Source organism: Asparagus officinalis, chromosome 3 (assembly GCF_001876935.1).
Source record: "Asparagus officinalis chromosome 3, Aspof.V1, whole genome shotgun sequence".
Classification (NCBI taxonomy): Eukaryota; Viridiplantae; Streptophyta; class Magnoliopsida; order Asparagales; family Asparagaceae; genus Asparagus; species Asparagus officinalis.
This window is the reverse complement of record NC_033796.1, coordinates 12484427-12506725: the sequence shown is the minus strand read 5'-3', so window position 1 is coordinate 12506725 and position 22299 is coordinate 12484427. Positions and strand designations below refer to the sequence as shown.

The window sequence follows — 22299 nt, the reverse complement described above, 5'->3', positions numbered from 1 at the left end:
GAAATGGAGGTTAGGGTTTTGAGGGGAGGCTGGGAAATATCGCGGCATGACCGCTTATATATAAGACAGGGAGTTAGGGTTTTGATCTGGGTCGTAGATTGGGGAATATCGACGGCTGGATTTAGTTTAAGATGGACGGTTTGATCTTGGTCTGTTAATCTATGTGATTTTTTATCATATTAGGCCCTAAACTCTGAAATGGAGGTTAGGGTTTTGAGGGGAGGCTGGGAAATATCGCGGCATGACCGCTTATATATAAGACAGGGAGTTAGGGTTTTGATCTGGGTCGTAGATTGGGGAATATCGACGGCTGGATTTAGTTTAAGATGGACGGTTTGATCTTGGTCTGTTAATCTATGTGATTTTTTATCATATTAGGCCCTAAACTCTTTCTTAATTATATATTAGATACTTTAATCTTCAAATTTCTAATGTACAAAACAAAAGCGAAACGGGCATGGTTTTTAGTAAATTGGATTGTAGCTAAGTTGACTTTTATAAGAAAAACAAATTCTTACATCCATTTTAAATCAGCTTTATAAGAACATCATTCTATACGTAACATGAGTACTATGTTAATGATGTAATCTGATAAGTGCATCATCTGTAAATATTCGAGGTTATCTCTTAATCAGGAGGGCTTTATTTATTTGTTTTATATTATTATTATTTTGGCCCTTGCATTTGGAGCTCCGAAAGAGCGAATTAGGCTCACACGTTGTTCTTGCGTTTAGCATTTTGACATCCTCTTTCTTTTCGGTGCTTCAGACGTTTTGGATGTAAGAGAAGGTAGCAATAGCAAATGATAGCAAATGAATGAATATATGGGCATGTTTTTCATTTCTTGACACTGGAAGTCTTCAAGCTTGTTTTCATGCAAAGGAAATACAAATAAGATGATGACTGACATCATTCGATTTTACCACTCAAAAGTGTGAGCAACTCCAAACCGAATATAATGTAAGAAGTGAAATAATTAAAAAAAAATCCTAAATGAGGGAGAAAACCGAAAGAGTGGTAGCTAAGAGCTAAATGTTGAGGAAAACGAAAAAAGAACACTGTTCTTAATCATATATATGAGGTGAATTTAGAAAATTTATTTGAAGGTTTATGCAAGTTAAATGACTTCTTATTTTTATTTTATGATTGATGGTCAGGGCGAAAATAACAATGGTCTCATGGTTTGAAGTTATAATGGCAGAAACTATATACTAGATGATTAAAACAAGTAAAATGATTCCTAAACAAAAACAGATCAGACAATGTTTATTGTTCTCTAATGGATATCAGAGTTCATACTACTTCCACTGCGAAAAGTGCTTCAACTGCTGCAGGCTGCGGACTCGGTTTTATCAGACGGAGATCTCCCTACTTCCACAATGGAAAGTGTTTGAGTTGCTCAGTGTTCAAGGTGATGTTATCGATTATCATTGGCGGCAAGAATTCACCAGGTACAGTTGTAGTGAGATTGTTCGTGACATGTTGTTTAGGCATCTGTATTTGTATGTTCGACATAACGTGAGCTATTTGACATAGCATGATGAAATCAAAACAATAAATAATTTTTGATCGGATATCATTAATTTGACTAAACAAAAGCAATTAACAACATAAGGGATCAACTTCCTCTCAAAAAGTGATTAGAAGAGGAGGAGAGTAAAAGTTAATGCTATGTCGTCCTCTACATAGTCGTCCTCCATAGTCGTCCTCTACAGACACTAGAGATGGAGCACGGTTTCTCCATAGTCGTCCTCTACAGACACTAGAGATTTTTGCATAAGGGGTTGTTTGGTTGGCTGAGAAACTAAGAAAAGAAAATCAAAACACCAAACACACCCATATGAAGGTGTTTGATTTCTTTTTCTTGTGTTGAGAGAAAGAAAAAAAGAGATGTTGTGCATGTAAGACCCGCCCACTAGTAAGATAATAGTGTCATGAGTCATAAATTTAAGGAAACTCATTTCCTCCTAAAAAATCATGAAATGGGTTTGAAAACATGAAAATGAATCTCACAACCTATTTCCCATAAGTAATCTCCCAAACTTGTGTTTCTAGGAAATGAACCAAACAGCCCCTAAACTGAATCAATTCTGGACCTACGTCGGGTAGTCTATATCTAACCGAAGAACTTAAAACTAGACTAGCTCTACCTGAGATCTTCAATTGACATCAAGACAATCTTCATGAGATGAACAATTATTGGCCTCCAGCAAAAATTTAGGATAAATAGAGACTCATATGCTATCATACAACATAACCTATACTGAGAGAAAAGTGCACCAGCTAAATCAATTTCCTTTGTTCAAGAAAACCAGCATCAAGGAGAAAAGTTGAAAAGACTGAAACGAAGACTCTACTCCAGCTAAATCACTTTCCTTTGTTGAAGAAAACTAGCATCAAGGAGATAAAGTCGAAAAGAGAGGTCAAGAAAACTAGCATCAGGGAGATCATTTTGCCCGATATAGTCATCATCACGACCGGTGAGCATCAAATTTCACATTTTGCTCGGCTGTTCTTTCAGGAGTACGTAGTTTTCCATTCAAAATTAGCTATAACATCCCTTGATCATTGAGAAAGATTGGGATTCGGTGCAGCTCATGGACCATAAGGAATCAATACGATACAAGAAAATGTAACTCAATTCTTGAATCGTCCACACAACTATAGCCTCCATTCAACAGGAAAATAGCTCACCATTTCTCCATCGAAAAAGGCATGTGATATCATTCAAAAATATATCAACATCAAGTAGCTTAAATACCTCCCTCATTCCAATAAAACCCAAAGCAATCATAATTACTAACCAGGTGCTACTTGTTGACTTGTCAACTAAACTAGCAGCTTTGTAATCCTTGAGTACAAACAGTGAATCTATATAAGACGTATATCAAAACATAATGATACAACAACTATATTTGGGTAGAAGTTGAAAAGAAAGAAGATTAAAATATTTCTCAGTGCCTACAGCATAATCGAGCTTGATGGGCAACTTCTATCATCTATGTAAGTCTCTTATTAGTTTTTCATAGTTATCTGGCAGGTCAACAGAGAAACATTTATAGGCTATTTGATTCCGCAATGACTAAAGAACTTCTGTCAACAAAATCAGAATTGTTTTTGAACCGAAAGCCTCTGCTATCACTCTTCTTTCTTTTCAAGCTTAGCATCTCCCTCTTGAGCTGCGGAAGCGCTATTTGAATCAGTTGCTGGTGTAGATTCACTGTAGTCCAGTAGCTGACGAAAGAGGAATAAGTAGCTAGATGTTAGATGTAATTGGTATAACACAATGTATCAATGTTCCATGATAATGGAGTTTATGCCTATAGTCGAAGTAAAAGAAAAGCAGGTTCGCCCTCAGTAATAAAAACAAGAAGCAAGAACGTTGGAGGCAATTTTAGTTTTTCTCTAGGAAACCTCCTTTTTTATTAGACTCTTTTCTGGTTTCATGCAACTATCAGAGTTGCAGCCTGATTACATAAGCTTCGAACTGAACTGCTGATACATTGGTGTTTCAGCTAATTTTGATTGTCAAGGTTCAATTGCAAGACCTGCTCGTGCTCTAAATTTTCCTGGTTATGATTTCGGTATCAACTTGTGGAAAGTTCTTTAGGGTCAACAACCGGTCAGAAAACTTGGTAAATTCTTTGGTAAAATAATATGTTCATGTTTGTTCAGTTTTGTTAGTCTTCTTGTAATTGACGGTTCTAATTGGTGAATAATGAAATGCTATTGTTCCAAGAATCAATCAGTTCCTAGTTCAATTAATGTACTGCATGTTTTACCAAAGGGATTGTCTAAATAATTGATTATATTTCAGGAAGTTGATTGTGCTTCAGAGGATGCCACATTCATATCGGTGCATATAACTAGTAACCTCTGTTAATGAAGAAAGAGATGGTAAGGGGAAACATACTTACAGGGGACTAACGAAGTGAGAATAAAAATCTTTTCATTTTTTGGTATGGTAATTAATAAGCAATCGTGACATATTTAATATTTAATTTAATTTTTTTCCATTCTCACTTAAGTGGAACGCCCATTCCCTACCAACCCATTGAGAATGCTCAATGAAGGAGAAGTGAGAATGAGCATTCTAACTTCGAAAAAGATGTCATGTATGGTATGCATGAAGGAGAAGTGGGAATGGGCATTTCATTCCCACTCAATCCCCCATTCCAAACGAGGCCTGAAGGCAATCAACAACTAACGAAGTATCTTGACTTCCATTTAAAGAATTATAAACAGGGAAAAAAGCATGATAATGAGTAATCCTATAAGAAATAAGACACAGAATATACCGGCTTTACTTCCCCATTCCATAAGCAGTGAATACCCACAGACCCAATAACACCAGGTACTATATATAGGAGTGCAGGCTGGAAGAAACACTGAATAAGTTAATAATATGGTAATCATAGAGAATGAAACATCGTTTGAGTTTGATTAATTCACCTGTGCAGCCTGAAACCAATTCATCACAACTATAGTAAGAACCAAACCAAGTGTATACCCAAAGAACGCGCTGTTGAAATAACGATTTTGTTTCCCTCTGGACACATCAAAACGCAACGCCAAAGCAACAAATATGCCTAAAGGGAGAAATAAGCATTTAATTATAGTACCGAAAGAAAACTTTAACTACTGAAATGCGGCTACCAGAAGGGGAGGAACCTAACGTCATGAATAACCCCCAAAAGAAACACAGATCACTACCTCTGTATAACAGTAACAGCATAATAATAACCGAAAAGGCAACATAACTTCATTCTCATATAACAAGAAATTTAAGTTGATGGATACATAGCTTGCAGCTCAAGAGGGCTTTTCAGCTATAATGGAAAAGCCTCGAGGAAAACACAATCAGGAAAGACAAGATAATAGGGGTAAATTAACATATTTTGGTCTTGCAACATGTCAAATATACTTTCTGATACCATGAAACCAACTGCTCTCATGCCATATCAAAGACCGCTTTACTCCAAAGCTTAGAGCAGATGGGTTGTATATTCGTACTGTTATACAACAAATATATACATATTAGAGAAGCAGTTGGGATATAATTTATAATCCATAATATCTTTATTTGGATTCCAAGTCATTTTTTAGGGCTTTATATTTACAACAAATGCCTCCATTAATGACATGAAAAAAGCTTATACATTGTCCCTATATTCACTGAAATTAGCACCATATATGATTCCTCTTCCCTATCTCCTTCGATAAAATCATAAAATATTCTTAATCACCTAGAAACTATGGTCGTACAATAGAAGGAATGCATTGGAAATAAAAGGCCAGCAAGACTAAAATTGAGCATAAATAAGAACAAACAAATTGGCCAAAAAAGTTCAAATATCATTGCATGCATAGAAGAAATTTGTACCAGGTATCACAATATCGCCAAGACCAAGCATGGAAAATGGACGGGCAGAATTTGAAGTTGGGAATAGAAGCTGCAGAGTAGCAATATATTAGCAAGATATTGGTCAAACTAGAGCATCATATATTACCAGAGACATTTAAAAAGTAATATCAGAGAATGGAACAACTAACCTTTATTGGGGCATCAAAGGATTTTGCTACGCTAACCATCACAGGAGTGAAGAACACCCAGAAAATGTCATACACGAAGAGCCCAGCCTGCAAATCGATAGAGTAGGGTGGTACAACAACTTAATTAAGAGAGACTCAAAAAGACAAAATGAACTGCAATTGTCTAAAATTTTATTGTCTTTTTGAGTGTATTACTGAAGCCAATCGAAATAATCTAATAAATCTAGACAACATATTCGAAGCAAGCTTTTTTCTACGAGAAAGTATACAGCAATTATATCAACTACAGTGGGTTGGTAAGGCCCGTAGGGAATTTAATAAACTGGATATCTTTAAGGGAATATAAATAAGCAACATCAGACATGATCAACAAGTTCACTACAAAAATTTGTTGGCGTAAAGACACTAGCTTTATCCCTATCATGAACATATGAACAACACAGTACCAGCTAATAAAGGATATATAACTCTCCAACTACTCCACATTTAGATAATTGAGGGAAGGAGGGAAAAACAGCCAATAGTCATTGATGGTCTAAGATCTAGATAAAGTTGATGAACTAATAAGTTTGGTAAAAATGTTGCATCTTGGAGCATAGGGGAGAGAGAGAACAAGAGTACGCAACGAATACCCAAAAAACATACATACAATATCACAACAGGACTGTAATTATGAATTTGCTGAAGTACAGCCTCACCAGGAGAATGGCGCCAGTTGTAAAGGAACCCAATGATAACATTTCAATTCCCTGCAAATACAGACTCTTTATTTTAAGTACTATGTAAGTAGCTTATCTACAAATAAGAAATTATGAAATTCCAGAGCAGACAACCATGAAAATCATTACTGCTTAACATGATGAACATAACTTTAATCAGATAAAATATCTCATTGGAAAAAGAATGCAAAGAATGCTGAACACTGAAAACTTCAATAACTGCCTAGTTTATTCTAAAAGGTACAAAAACAATAAGAGAAGAGTGGAAAAACAAAACTTAACTGCCTAAACTTTGACCACTTCCTACTTTTCCATCAACCATAATGTTAATGCTAATCCAAGCAAAGCCAGTTTGCAAGGATCAGTTAGGGAAAACACATTGTCAATAATACAATGTCTTTCCTATATGAGATATCTTAGACATGCATTACAAACCATAGCCTTGTTGTGAGAAAGTATCCAGTAAGATTAACTTAACAGATGAATAAATGGATCATTCAATCAATAATATCAATATACCACTTAATCTCCCCCGCAGTCAAATAGAAGCAGCGAAGAAAACAACTGCTGTTGATGTTGACAGCAAGATGCAACCAAACAAGGAGGCAAAGACCATGCAATCTGTACAAAACACGTGGCACGAAGAAGCGCTAAATTTTGGACTAAAATTAGCCAATAACATACGTAGCAAGTAGCCAAAATGATTGGCAGTCCAAGCTTGAATTATGACGGGTCAAAAGGAGCTTGGAGAGCAAACATGTGTAGTGCATTGAAAGCTGATGTGCACTGACAATTACAAGAAAACAGCAAGATCAAGCAAAGTAATTAGAATGAACACTAAGCATAAAGACAGTGCGCACACGGCTCTATCTCAATGACAATGCACCAATAAGTCATTGAACTACTGTAAAGGAAAATTGCAAAGACATCCGTGCGAATATCCACACAGACACCTGCAGACAATGCAAAAATAAGTGGAGGATAAAAGAGCAAGAGGGCAAGCAAGAGGACAGGAGGGTGTTGAAAAGTGGGAACGCTTAAAGGAGAGTGAAAACGAACTGGGAAATCAAAATGATAGAAGAAATATACTACAGATTGAGGGCAGCTTAAGCTTAACCTCTTTTTTTTCCCCAGCAACAACATAGTTTGATAACCCCCACCAGGTTCGGAAGTATCCCATAAAAATTGAGGGGTTTATTCTCATTTATTGATGCATTATAGAGATAATAAGGATAGATGGAAAGTAGACTTCAGCTAATAGAAAAATAGAAGGAGAGACTGAGAACACCTGACAGCTTCTGAGAAAGGAAAAGATCAGCAACATTTACCATCAGGCATCCAGCCATTTCAAACATCATGATTAGCAAATATACCATCACAAATCAAATTGATCCCTTTCTTTAACGGACAATGATGGTCCTAAACCTAACTACCATGATTCCAAATCAACGAATCAAAAAACTTGAACATCCCCTGAGACATAGGATTTTTAAAAAACATAAAAAAACAAAAGACAGACAATTGAGTTAACGAATACAAAAAGAAACCTACCAACAAAATGATCAAAGAACAGGGAACAAATATACTCTATTTAATGCACACCATGAGAAGGCTGCAGAATATGCTTTTTAAAATAAAAGTATTAAAGTGCAGAGCATGTTTGACTAAATCTAATGTTGATCTTGTAGTACAGAGGGAGAATCCCAGACTTATAGAACATCAAGAAGCAACATTAACAACTAGGGATTTTTAGGTGATTAAAAACACCTTCAAAGTTCAATTAATACAAAAAAAAACCTTTAAAGGGGATTCCGATTGCAATCAACCACTTTGCCCTATTTTCTAATGAAATTTCAACTGAAATTCCCAAAATACCCTTGAAAACATGTGTCATGCACTAGGTTTGGCTAAGAACACAATCATGCCTAGCGCGTTTATTTTTAAGGTTGTTTTGGGAATTTCAGTTGAAATTTCATCGAAAAAGAGGTCAAAGTGGTTGATTACAATAGGAACCCACGTTAAAGGTAGTTTCTATATTAATTGTACTTTAAAGGTAGTTTTCGGATAATCACCCTATTTAAAAGAGGGTTTACATGAAAAAAATCAAAAAATATCGAAATAGAGAAAGGTAAGTACATGCAAAAGGAAATTGAATAATACACAAGCGACAACAATATAAACTACCTTGGCATAAATTGAAAATTGACATTTTAGGGTTACAAAGAAATAATAATTTTTTTAAAAAATGGAGAAAATTAATAAATACAAGAAAAAGAACAATGAAGGAGATAAGAACGTAAAGGATGGTTCAAAAACATTGAGACCAACCACCTCACAGGCCAACCTGAATGCAGAATGCAATTCCCAGGATGTTGTTTGCCAGCCAATGCTTCTGTGATGCATACCATACACAGAAAAATGTTCCCGGAATAGAGGCGACTATCTGAGACCTTGTGAACTCTACTGAAAGAGCTGCATTAAGGTAATAATTTAAAATATAAGTCCACGATAAAAAGAAAGTAAAAGGAAAAGGAAATGAAGATCCATAAAAATATTAAGTCACCAAAACTAATTGCTCGACAAAAACAGAGAAAGTAACTATCAGCTTACAAGATTTTGGCTATATTTAACAACACTTGTTTTGCTGTGAACTATATTTTTTCCCCAAATTGGCATTCACAACGCTGATAAAGGAAGGCTCAGGTAACTGATAATAACGGGAAAAAAAGGAGTCCATATGAAATGCATCCATATGTAACACAACATACAATGGGCCATGACTCAACTGCAAAGCATCAAATAACAATCAACAATATGATGTAAATGCTAATGGAAGAGCCTCTTTAGCAGCTACGGTGAAATGAATTGATTTTTAAAAGGAAAAGATCTGATTTGGAAGATTTATTTCAGAAGATTCGATACTTTTGAAGATACAGCTCAAGGAAGTCAACAAGATGAAGGATTCATCGTGCAATAGAGAATGGAGTAGGAGGATGGGCATGTTTCCCGAGTTCATATAGATTCTATGGCTTCTTCTTTTTCCAAGTGAAACTGAAGTTCAAGATGTAGCTGGATCAAAAAAATTTGAATGATGGTATGTAGCTTTGTAGTTGGTTTCTAATCTTATACGTGTTGAGGTGGTAGGATCATATTGTATATAGGGGGTATTTCATTCTGTTTTGATACCAGGAACATTATGGTGCGATAGGTTTTTTTCCTTTTTCTTTTTTTTTTCGTGCTAAGTTTTAGCTTTTGTCTTTGGAGAGGTAAGAGTATACAGGATGAGAGTTTGTACTTAATCGATCAATTTGGTTATGAATAAAAACTACCTTTCATACCAAAAATTAATCATAAATAGGTCCAAAATGTAGAAGAAGGTCTGCAGGCGCAATCCAAGACTTGAGTAAGTTTATTTGTTGTTGCAACGACAACGATGTTGATGATGTATTATGGTTATTCATATAAGGTAGGGATATTGTTGTACTTCCCAACTAAGAACTAGAAATTTGTAGTCCAACCCAACCAATAAAAAAAGAAAAAAAAGTACGCATAGGAGTACACATGGAACGCTAAAAGAAAGAGACAAAATGGTTTACACAAAACAAGTTATACATCCTCCCTCTTGTGGTGTGGCACCTGCAGGCCTTTTTTATATGAAGATAACTTTGCACATGATTACTAATTCGACAGTAGTCTCTGCATAGAATAATAGAAGGCCTACTCCAGAACTTCCAAATTTCAGATAGCATCCTCTAATTTAAGGTTAGCAGCCAAATATCACCAACCTGAACGCAGGGCCATGTATGGACTGGAACGCTGACCTCTCTCTCTCTCTGTGCGCTAGTGCTTACATCAAAACTCATGCCTGTGACTTTCCATAAATAACCCAATCTATACATTTGTGAGTTGATTGTTAAATTATATTGATATAGCTATTCTAATGCAGTGCACTGGATGTCGTGATAGTTAGCATATGCATGTATGGCTTTTCATGGCTCGGGGTTTGATTTTCAGTATTAGCAAGTGCTAGATCTTTGCTTTCTTTTAAACTTGGTTTCCATTTCTATTAGAATTACTATAGAAAAAACTAGGTATCAAACATTTGCCCAAGCATGAGGGGCCAAACTGTTTGCGCAAGTAACTGTCATACACATCCGCTCTAAGATGAATATAGCCTTCTTGTTTATGATTATTTTGTTTCAGCGAGACTTCTGTCCTACACAAAATTGGCGTCTGAAATGATTATAAAATCTTACCCGTGATTTCAAATTCTACCCAATCAATAACCAGTTGATATTCAAACTATCCAACATGACCTGTGTAAGGACTCGGGTTCAGGTCTTCACTACATATGTCAGCTCAATTTCTGACACAGCTGCCAACTACTACTGGCCTACTGTTATGTGTGTAAAATACATTTTTAAAAGGAAAAACATTATCGAAAAACAGGAAGTTGAGCTAAACAAGTCGGATCCATATATATATGGGTCAGATGCAGATCCAACTGAATAGATTTATGGTGGCTTTAGATCAAAACACAAGAAAGTATAGTTAGGAAGCTGGAATGATTAGCCAAAGTCCTAAATGATCAATCGAACATTTTACTTGCTCACTCAGTAGTACATGAGGATTAAGGTAAACCATATTAGAGGCTTAAGGAAACATACAGTGGAAAATTGGAGCGCGCCAAACAATGAGGTTTTCATTCCAGTGGTTTGGAAGGTATTGCTTTATAGCAGGTAACAATGTCGCTCTGCAAGAAAAATGCCCGCAGAAGGTGAGAAATTACAGAAGAAAAAGAACAGAAAAGATGAGAAATTGTGGCTATTCTTATAATTAATAATGTAGCTACAACATAGTAGGTTAAAAGCAAGAGGAAAAAACATACGAAAGAGCAATGATCCCCAGCACAAAAAAGTAACATGTGAGCACAGCATTCACCAAATCTTTTGATAGAAACTTGAAGAGCAAGAACAATGACAAAAGCATTGCACTCCCAACCAAAGGAAAGCGCATAGCATGTTCATTTGACATCGTTTCCTACACGCATTATGTCTTACATTCAGAAAAATAATAGAAAACCAACATGCACGTGAAAAAAATAATAAGGTGAATGAAAGGGTTTTCAAATAGAAAAACTTACTGATGGTGGTGTATCCTTCACTGATCGGTAGCAGCCAACATAAACAGTCAAGCATGCTGTCAGAATTACATTCAGATTTGGATCTACCTTTATGACAAGTGGTGCCAAGGTAAGACCTGCAAAAGAGAAGGCAGAGGTACCTATTATATTTGCATATATCAAAATGGTCCTGATGTAAGTCAAAAAAAAGATCTCCTTCCACGAATATATAAGTTGAAATATCGCTGCTAACAGCAATGTATGGTCATAGCACAAAAGGAACTCCTAAGTGTGTGTTGTTAAGACTAAGGCATTGATGTCGATCATGCAATTCACCAAGACTCACTGCCTTGGTTTTTGTGCAACGGAAAAAAACTATCAGAAGAGGAGGGGTCAAAAGGCCATTGGCATGCAACCTCATGGTAAATATGATCTTTGATAACTCAGCACATAAAAATTCTTGAAATTTGTAAGTCAATAAGAAAGATGGCATCCTTCTATAAGAGCAAATATTACCTAAAAGAGCTAAATTCGCAGCATACTCATGGTTCCTCATTTTCAGCGACTTGAACCTAAAGACGGCAGGATAATCCTGCGAGCAAAACATAATGAAAGCCGATAAAGTCATAAGTGCCCAGTTGGCATAACATGGAAGTTTCTCAAACAGAAGGCAGACCACAGGTCTCTATTGACCCACCTCTGGTTCTGAGAAATAAGTCAGAAACATACATCACAACACTTTATAAAACAGCTAGGTAGAAGGTAATGACTTTTCCATGCATAAAACTACAAAGTAGAAGTATTGTAAATTCAACTGGTTTCAGAGGACAAGAGAAGAATCAATGTCACATAACTGTAAACAGCGTCTTTCATCACCGTGTTTGGTCATTACCAAATGGGTATTTGTTGATATCTGAAAGCTAAAACAATAGGCACTAACAATTAACAATCCAAAGTCATCATCATATGAGGGTCTCTATTCGGCCTTGGGTCTCCCTGAGGGGAACTTTAAAATTTATACAAATTAGCCCTTGTAAGTATGTAATTCGAAGGCAACTTCAACAGTGAGCTGAGTTAAGGCCATTAGGCAACAGCTAAGATCCTTCAGGAATTCAAAAAGAAGAATTCAAAAAGACATCTTTTAAACATTGAAAAGGATTACAAGTCCATGAACAAACCTGAAGTTAGGCAAATCTAAATATGCAGTTTCCACCCAGAGCTTCTGTTAAAATCTGAGACCTCGTGAACTCTACTGAAGCTGCATCAAATAAATAAGAAAGATTAAGCGTGAACCTCATATAAGCAAAATAATAAATCTAACAATTGATCGAGTATCAGAATGAACATCAAAGAGATCGATCAGAAACCCTAACCAGACGACCAACATGAACAAAAACTATAATAATAATAAACCCTAAACTGAACCAAGAATCAAACCCTAAAAATAGATCGTTAACGATCGGAGGCTCACCATCGCTCTCTTTCAACTTGATTGGAGAAAGAGAGAAGGATTGGATTCTGAAGCGGCCTGCGAATTTAAGCGTATTTTGAGTATTTTCCGTTTTATTATTATAAATAAATAAAAATTTAAAAGAAACTGAATATTACATCATAATGCTTGATCTGACGGCTGTGATTGATTATAAACGCGGGCGCGTGTTGATTTCAACGACAGAGACAGGGCCGGGGTCAGCTCTGAAATATTAGCAGGTCTCGCGCTTTAAATGGGGTCCGTTTCGTATCTACAAAATATCTAGTACGGTGCATTGAATTTGTAATTTTCAAATAAACCCTTTAATATAATAGCGATTACATAAACTTGGCGTGTGAAAAAGTCAAGAGCTTCTCTGATAACACGTGGAATGTATGTGCAATGCACGTTGTCAAATATTATAATTATTGATCTTTAATTTATGTATTTACTATAATATAGTTATAAAATAATTTATGATTATTATAATATATTTAAAAATTTTAGATATTTTAATATATAAAATCTTGTTGGTTTCAACACCTTAACTTCCACATAATTAATGAGATTTAAAGTCTTAATATTAATGATCTAAGAGCAATTTAATAATTTAGAATTCTAATTTTAAATAAAATATTAATGATGTAAGCACCAATATGTAAAGAACTATTATTATTAATAATAAATAAATATTAATTCATCAACGTAAAATGGTAGGTTTTATCTGGTCATAGAGGGTTTTGTTTAATTATAAAGAAATCACTCACACCTATTGTCTATCTATTATCTGGCAACCAAATGTTATAGATATTCAATAACTTTTTTCTAGAATTTTCAAAATTAGAATGTGCAAATTCAATCAAGAAAGAAAATATAAATTATGTGAATAATTCCAAAGTCCGATGTTATAATTTTCCTACATCTTCTCAACTACTTAATTAATTTGTCAAAATGATTACTCTCTAATTTTATAAAACTGTAAAATATAATATGAGAATGATTTAAATATATTTTGTACACATAGGGATTGTATTTTAAGTAAACAATTTAGATCTATCCAATATTGAATAATATCCAAAAATTTAGGTTAAAAAGTTAAAAAAAAAAGTCTAATAACACTCATATTCAAACTGCATACTTCATAAATGTGAGATATGTAAAATGAACAACTTAATTTATTTTGTTAAATAATTTATTACAAATCGTAAAAGATAAGGAGAACCATAAGGATCACATAGTTATCCCAAATAAAGATTAAGATCCTCACTTCGAATTTTGTCGCAAAATATTTTTAGAGATACTGATAGACTTACTATAAAATCCACCGATTGATATCTCATGTGTCATAAATTGTGCTTTATTTATGAGTTAATTTTAGAAAACTTCCCCTCAACTATAGGGGAAATGACTTTAAATTTTTGATTTAACCCTATGAACTTTTCTCAATTAACCCCTCAAAACTAATATCGTTGAGTCGAATTCATTATGTGATAAGTACTTGACTTGAAAAGACCAAAATATCCCTAAACCATAAAAAATTAGCTTACTTTTTGCTAGATGAAAGAAAAATCGAAGATTTAGAGGTAAAAAGAATTGTAAACTGGTCACATTCCTTTTATTATTGCTTGAGAGTTTTTTTTAACTAAAATGACTTTCTTCAATTGGGCATTTTGACAAAATCACATATTAAAGTCTATTACATTAAGGGGGTTTGCTAAGAGATGTGTAAAAGACCACGAGAGTTTTTATAAGACATGCTAAGTCGAAGAGTATTTTCTAAAATCGCACCAAAGTTGAGAGGGGTTATCAACAACACCTCTATAGTTAGGGGGCTCTGTCAAATTAAATTAGTTGAGTGGTTGTTTTGAGACATTCCCTATAGTTGAGAGAGTTTTTAAAAAATTAACTATTCTTTTAATTTTAGCTTATTTGCATATTTGTCCCTCAAGTCTTTTATAATTCAATATTAGTCCCTAAATTATAAGCAATTTTAAAATTTTAAGGGAATAATGTAGAATTCTTGGAGATTTAAAATCAAGGAAATGATAGTTAAATTACCTTTAAATATTGCTCTTATAGCCAATATATGAAATATCAGCCGATATATCGCTATATCGACTGATATAAAAGGTTAAATATTTTATCTTGATAATATTTATGATTTTATATTGTTTTCTCTTATATGGGGATTTTTTCCCATATATCGATCATTATCGAAAATATTGTTTAGTATAACAAAATCCAGTCAATTTTTAATTTGATTGTGGGCTTGGTATTGGGTTGTGTTTGGAAACCAAAACTAATGCATGAGTCACAAAAGCCACAATTCATATCTCAAATCTCTCCACTCTCAGCTCTTCCAAATCCTAAACATATATCTTGACACGAATTGTTATGTTTAAAAGTCATCAATATATGAGATTATAGATTATAATATAATATTATGTATGAGTATTATCTTATATGACACCCAGATATTTTTTACATAAACCCGATTATTGTAATCCACTATAATGGATTTTATATGTCCAGCATTTATATGATGCCCAACAATTTGTAGTAGTCCTTCGAAAGCCTTTTCTAAGGTTTTCTAACCAAAGTATATAAATTCAGAAATAATTTAAAATCTTTAAGATTATTTAAGATATGATGCTTTATTTTTCCCACATCCCCTCTAGTATATAAATATAAGCTAATCATCTGGCTTCATACTATATGATGAATATTTTTATCAAAGGGATCATATACTATTTCTTGTGGTTAACAAAGGCTTTAAATTTTTATTGGCTTAATTAAATTAAATACCTTATAGTTTATTAAAGTTTCAATTACATACCTCCACTTGTATCTTGCTGCACTTAAATATCCTAATATTTTTTAAATTGCATGTTTGTACCTTCTACACCAAAGAATACTATTTGTAATTTTCCTATATGAATATAATGGTATAATTTTAGAATAATTCTATATTTTCTACTATTTTCATTAATAATTTATTAACATGCAAGTGTCGATTAATATATTATTAGGCATTACTAATAATTAATACTAGAGTTTTATAATAACATTGGCAAACTTGAATTAGTATATAATATGATTAATTAACAATAATAATTAATTTAGTTTAGTTAGGATTAAATTATAATATTTAAAAATATGGGTAATATAGTCCATAGAAAGTTTTTTCTACAACTTTCTCTTTTAAAGGGAGTATGATTCTAAGCGAAGTATATAATTTATTTTATAATTCAAAATCTTGAGACTTATTCAAAATATGATGTTTAAAATTTTCCACATCTTCTATACTATATAAATATAAGCTAAGCCTCTGACCTCATATTATACGATGAATATTATTTATCAAATGGATCACATACTATTGCTTACAGTTAACAAAAGCTTTAAATCTTCATATGCTTAATTAAACTTAAATACCTTACACCTTAAAGCTACACTCATATACCTCCACTTATATCTTAATGCAGTTAAATGTCCTAATATTTTCTAAAATTGCACGTTTGTACTTATGTACGTAAGAATACTCTTTATAATTTTACTATGTGAGTATCATGATATAATTTTAGGACAATTCTATATTTTCTACTCATTCCAAAATAATTTATTAACTAGCAATTGCCTATTAATATAGTATTATACATTATTAATAATTAATATGAGAGTTTTATAATAACATTGGAAGTTTTAGGGCCATGATAGACAAAATTGAAGTCACATGTAATATTATTAAGGGAAAAATGCTTCCAGCCCCCAAAACTAATGAAAACAAGCTTCCCCCTCCCAAGACTTTTTCAACGCTCTCAAAACCCCCAAATTCGTAACAAATATGCACTGAGCCCCCAAAACACAAAGACCAAGAGTATTAAAATTTGAAGACCATAATACCCTTTCTCTCTCTTTTTCTTTCTTTATCTGTGATGATTTGAAAGGGTTCCTCCGTCCCTTTCCCCGATGGCGGCCGTCATCATGTCCCTCAGCAGGGTCCCCACCTCCGCGATGAGATTGCCCCCTCTGCCGTCAACCTCGCCGTCACGAGCATCGCCCCGCGCACCGGTATCCTCCCAGGATCCACATCAGCCTCCCCAACCTGGGCCCCACCATAGTAAAGCTGGAGAGAACGAAGCATAGTTAGGGTTTTTGATGAGGAGGTCGAGGGTCATGTTGAGCTCCACGCGGATGGCCGGGAACGTGACACGTGGAGAGACGCCGGTGACGGCGAGGATGAGCAGGAGGAGGTGATGAGCAAGAGGAGGATGACGAAGTTTACGGCGGCGGTCGTGGTGCATGTGCGTCGGATTTTCAAAACCTGGATTTTGTTTTAGGTGGTGGGCACTTGCTGTGATTTCGTGGCTTCCTCGGTTCGTTTTGAGATTGAGGAGGTGCAAGAAGGAAGTGGGTCATGTTAGTGATTTTAATATTTTTTTTATTTTTTGAAGGGTTAATTGAGGAGGTGGAAGAAGGAAGTGGGTCCTGTTAGTGATTTTAATCTTGTTTTTTTTGTTTTTTGAAGGGTTAATTGTTGGTAATTTTCTTTTTTCTTACTGATTTTTTGTAAGATTCGGAAACATATATAACAATATATTTTTAGAAAATGAATATTTCACTTTTAATTTTTAGGGAAATTATAATAATATTTCACTTTTAATGAGATTTTCAAAAGCCAAGTGATTTACGCGTTGGTTGTGAAGGTTACGCGTCGCTTGTTAAGGTTACGTGTTGCTTGTTAAGGTTACGTGTTGGTTGTTAAGGTTACGGGTTGCTTGTTATGGTTACGGGTTGATTGTTAAGAAATTTTTGCATGGAACTGATGATGGCTACGATATTCTACAAACCTTATTCCGGGTTACGGGTAACCTTATTGCTAAGAGCCTAAGAGCCTTGTTGCCAAGGTTACGTGTTTGTTGTTTAGATTACGGGTTTGTTGTTAATGTTACGGGTTTGGTTGTCAAGGTTACGGGTTGATTGTCAAGGTTAATTTCACAATAAACATGTAACATTAACAACAAACGCGTAACCTTGACAACAAACCCGTAACCTTGACAACAAACGCGTAACCTTAACAACGAATATTCTAATTAGTTGTAAAATTAACCTTAACAACAAACCCGTAACCTTGACAACAAACGCATAACCTTAACAACCAACCATTATTCTTAACAACGAATATTCTAATTAGTTGTGAAATTAACCTTGACAACAAACCCGTAACATTGACAACAAACGCGTAACCTTAACAACCAACCCTTATCCTTAACAACAAATATTCTAATTAGTTGTGAAATTAACCTTGACAACAAACCCGTAACCTTGACAACAAACGCGTAACCTTAACAACCAACCCTTATCCTTAACAACGAATATTCTAATTAGTTGTGAAATTAACCTTGACAACAAGCCCGTAACATTGACAACAAATGCGTAACATTAACAACCAATCATTATCCTTAACAACGAATATTCTAATTAGTTGTGAAATTAACCTTGACAACAAACCCGTAACCTTGACAACAAACGCGTAACCTTAACAACAAAAGTGTAATCTTAACAACCAAAATATATATACATATAAATCCCAACGTGTAACCTTAACAACAAACACGTAACCTTAACAACAAATCCGTAACCTTAACAACCGACCACTAATCTTAACAACCGACGACAAACCTTAACAAAACACAATAGGAGACAAATAATCAAACTTCAGGCTTAACATAGATTCTATTTATGCCATAAAGGAAAACATATCTCAATACTAAAACCTCACACACGCATAAATTAATTCGCATCCATCAAAGAACACCAACAACAAACTACAACCCACAATCAAAGATACTCTTTTTTTATTCCCACATACAATAACACTATTATTTAGTAAAAACAACCTGAAGCAAAGAAACAAGACAAATGCTACCTAAGTGGTGAGGATGGGGGGCATGTAATCAGACTTGGTTCAAATAACACGAGCCTTTGTATCGGGGAAAAACTCCGTCCTTGGGAGCTCTGTAACAACTCCTTCACTGCTTACTCCAATGGGATAGCTAAGTAAATGTCCAGGGAGATCGCGTTCCTGAGAGTAGAGATCCCAGTATTTGTCAGCGATACGCTTCACTTTCTGTACAAACTCGACGCTCTCTAGATGGAGGAAGAAATCAGATCGTCAATGCCGGGGAGACGGACTGCTCGATGATGGCGACGTTGATGTCGGGGTTCTTGGAGAGCTCGTAGGCGCAGGAGAGGCCGACGGATTCGCCGCCACCGCCACCGCCGCCGCCGCCGACGGTGTTAGCGTAGGTGATTATGTCGGACATGTAGCGGCGGGTCATCTCGCGGGAGACGATGGATTCTTTGATGGGGCGGAAGCAGATGGAGGAGAGGTCGTAGGATGTGGAGATTTGGGGGCGGAGGATGACAATGATAGGGAGGAGAAAGATTGGGTTTTGAAGGCGGAGATGAGCTTGAGGCCATGGAAGGAGGAGAAAGAGAGGAGGTTGCGGTGGTTAGGTTTGGAGAGGAAGGAGGATGTGACAATGGAGGGTATTATGGTCTTCACGTATCTTAATTTCTTGGGTTTTGTGTTTTGGGGGCTCAGAGAACACAGAGTTTACTTTTGGGGGTAAAACACACGTTGAAAAAGTCTTGGGAGGGGGAAGCTTGTTTTCATTAGTTTTGGGGGCTGGAAGCATTTTTCCCTATTATTAATCAATAATGATAATTAATTTAGTTAATTTATGATTAGAATATAATATCAAAAGAATAGAAATCTTGAGATTATTCAAAATATGTTACTTAATTTTTTTCACATATTTTGTACTATATAAATATAAGCTAAGCCTCTAACCTCATATTATACGATGAATATTATTTATCAACGGGATCACATACTATTGCTTGTGGTTAACAAAGGCTTCAAATCTTTATAGGCTTAATTAAACTTAAATACCTTACAGCTTACGAAAGTTACACTCATATACCTCCATTTATATCTTAATGCACTTAAATATCCTAATGTTTTCTAAAATTGCATGTTTGTACTTATATACGCAAGAATACTCTTTATAAATTTTCTACGTGAGTGTCATGGTATAATTTTAGGACAATTTTATATTTTCTACCCCTTCTAAAATAATTTATTAACTTGCAATTGTCTATTAATATAGTATCATACATTATTAATAATTAATATGAGAGTTTTACAATAGCATTGGAAGTTTTAAGGCCAAGTTAGACAAAATTGAAGTGACATATAATATGATTAATTAATAATGATAATTAATTTAGTTAAATTATGATCAGAATATAATATCAAAAAAGAATAGTGGCAATATAGTCCATGAAAAGTTTTTTCATAACTCTATCTTTTAAAGGGAGTATGATATGTTTTGAGGGTTCAAGGTTATCGATAGAAGGGCTTAGCACGTAAGTAACGATATGTTTTAAGTAATTTTGTTGAAAATCATTGAAGAAATGTGTCTATATGATTTGTTTTTGTATGTAAAAGTCCAAAGACAAAGGTAAAATTGAACAGAGTCTATATCCAAATTTGCTACATATAATACAATTTGGCAGTATTCCAAGTGGTAGGGCAGACTAGGGATGTGTGTAAGTTTATGCCCGCATATAAATATGTTTGTATGCAAATTTGACATGTCTTTTGGATTTAAGATGCTTTGTGTGCTGCTTCATCATATCATGTTCGCCTCATGGAAAATAAAATGACAAATTTGCAAATCAAGTCCATAAATAAACGACGCCTCTTTCATTTCCTATCCCTCTTCAAATGAAAGACATTTTAGAACTATGAAGATTCTTTTTTTATCATGGTAAATTTGTGGGATGTTAGAGAAAACTGAAGGAAGTCAATCAATGCAAATTTATAATCATGACATAATTCAAGTTATGCAAAGTTGTCTTCAAATATAATAAAGATGATTATTATTACAAACGATTGTAAAATGGATATGCTACTACATATCAAGAACAGAGTCAGTGTAGATAAACCCTTGGTTCGATGTGTTACAGAAGTTCAATGATACTCAAAAAAATTGGAAAAATATAGTGCACAAAACTAAATTGAGCAGACAAATTGCACAATCATGTGTAGAGATTGGATTGGCGTATCCAATATGCCTCGTAGGATTAGATTGCAATGCGAATTTGATATGTTCTCTTCTTATATCGTAGGCAGGACAATATGAGATACCTTCAGCATAAATGTTAAAGTGATCTCATGAAAAACCACATAAATTCATTTTTCTCTTTTCTGGTTCTTGAGTGATTCAAAAAATAAAGGGCATTTTTATGAATATGTATGGAACAAATGAAGGAACACTACGACGGGTTTTATCAGTTTAATCTTTTGAACTGACTCGGGTCAGGTTGTTTATTTCAACACAACCCAATTTGAACAGTTCTTTATTAAAAAGGTTTTTTTTACCGTATCTTTTAGTATGTTTTGTTTTTAAAGTACTTATTTTTGAAAACCTCTTGAAACAAAACTCCCAAAATTCTGAGTACGTGCATCTAATATTTTCATACGTTGTACTATTCTCGAGGTTATAAAATGAATCTCACTGCACTCTTTATATTTTTCGTATATACTTGATCTATGATTGCAAGTAATTTGGACTATTAGTTCTGGTCACGCTTGTTTGGAGGATAATACTAGTTAATCAAATGATTTAGATAGATTTTTAAGTTATCGTTTTACATCTGCAAGTTTTTTGAAACATTTTATTTTCAAATTTAACCAAAAACAAGTTAACTCAACAATATGACCATTGGATTTCATTAGTAATTTTTTACTATGCAAAAAGCATGATCATTGATTCTGTTTATGATTGGAAAGAATAAGTATGCTAAAAGTCTTCTAAAAAAAGGGGGGAAATGCTTCCAGCCCCTAAAACCCAAGAAAACATGCTCCCCCCCCCCCCTCCCCTCCCTCCTCCCCCTCCCCCCTCCCCTCCCCAATACTTTGTTAACATGTGTTTTGCTCTCAAAAATAAAGATTTTATTCTCTGAGCCCCCAAAACACAAAAACCAAGATATTAAAATATGTGAAGACCATAATACCTTTCTCTCTCTCTCTTTTTATCATGATGTACTGAGATGATAGTTGAATGATTGATGGGGATTATTTTATTATTTTCATTGTTGATGAGGGAAATTAACTGTTTGTATTGGGAGATTGTTAAAGTTACGGGTTAATTGTTAAGGTTACGAGTTAATTGTTAAGGTTACGGGTCAATTATTAAGGTTATGGATCCTCTCTCTCTCTCTCTTCTCTCTCTCTCTCTCTCTCTCTCTCTCTCATGATGTTAATGTGATGATGTTAAAATGATTGAAGGGGATTGTTATTTTAGTATTTTTGTTTTTTTTTATTATTTTCGTTGTTGATGAGGAAACTAATTGTTTTTATT

General features: G+C 34.4%; 1 protein-coding gene across 3 annotated transcripts; it reads right to left on the bottom strand.

The window, feature by feature from the left end:
• Positions 2770 to 12997, bottom strand: LOC109833033 (signal peptide peptidase 1-like). Of its 3 annotated transcripts, XM_020400568.1 has the most exons (13): positions 12866 to 12997; positions 12573 to 12652; positions 11911 to 11986; positions 11416 to 11531; positions 11161 to 11312; positions 10940 to 11025; positions 8617 to 8744; positions 6252 to 6302; positions 5554 to 5640; positions 5384 to 5453; positions 4453 to 4589; positions 4299 to 4376; positions 2770 to 3234 (listed from the first exon to the last, which is right to left on the bottom strand). In XM_020400568.1, the coding sequence occupies exons 3-13, from the start codon at positions 11948 to 11950 to the stop codon at positions 3139 to 3141; spliced, it is 1041 nt and encodes a 346-aa protein (XP_020256157.1). In that variant the 5' UTR covers positions 11951 to 11986; positions 12573 to 12652; positions 12866 to 12997; the 3' UTR covers positions 2770 to 3138. The 3 variants fall into 3 exon arrangements, with proteins under 3 accessions (XP_020256157.1, XP_020256158.1, XP_020256159.1); XM_020400569.1 differs by lacking the exon at positions 4299 to 4376; XM_020400570.1 differs by lacking the exon at positions 11911 to 11986.

Coding starts and splice junctions, on each gene's coding strand:
- LOC109833033 (XM_020400568.1), bottom strand. CDS start 11,950: ATGAGGAACCATGAGTATGCTGCGAATTTAGCTCTTTTAG. Junction 11,532..11,910: donor TGCGAATTTAGCTCTTTTAG/GTAATATTTGCT, acceptor TCTCTTTTGCAG/GTCTTACCTTGGCACCACTT. Junction 5,454..5,553: donor CCTTTGATGCCCCAATAAAG/GTTAGTTGTTCC, acceptor GCTACTCTGCAG/CTTCTATTCCCAACTTCAAA.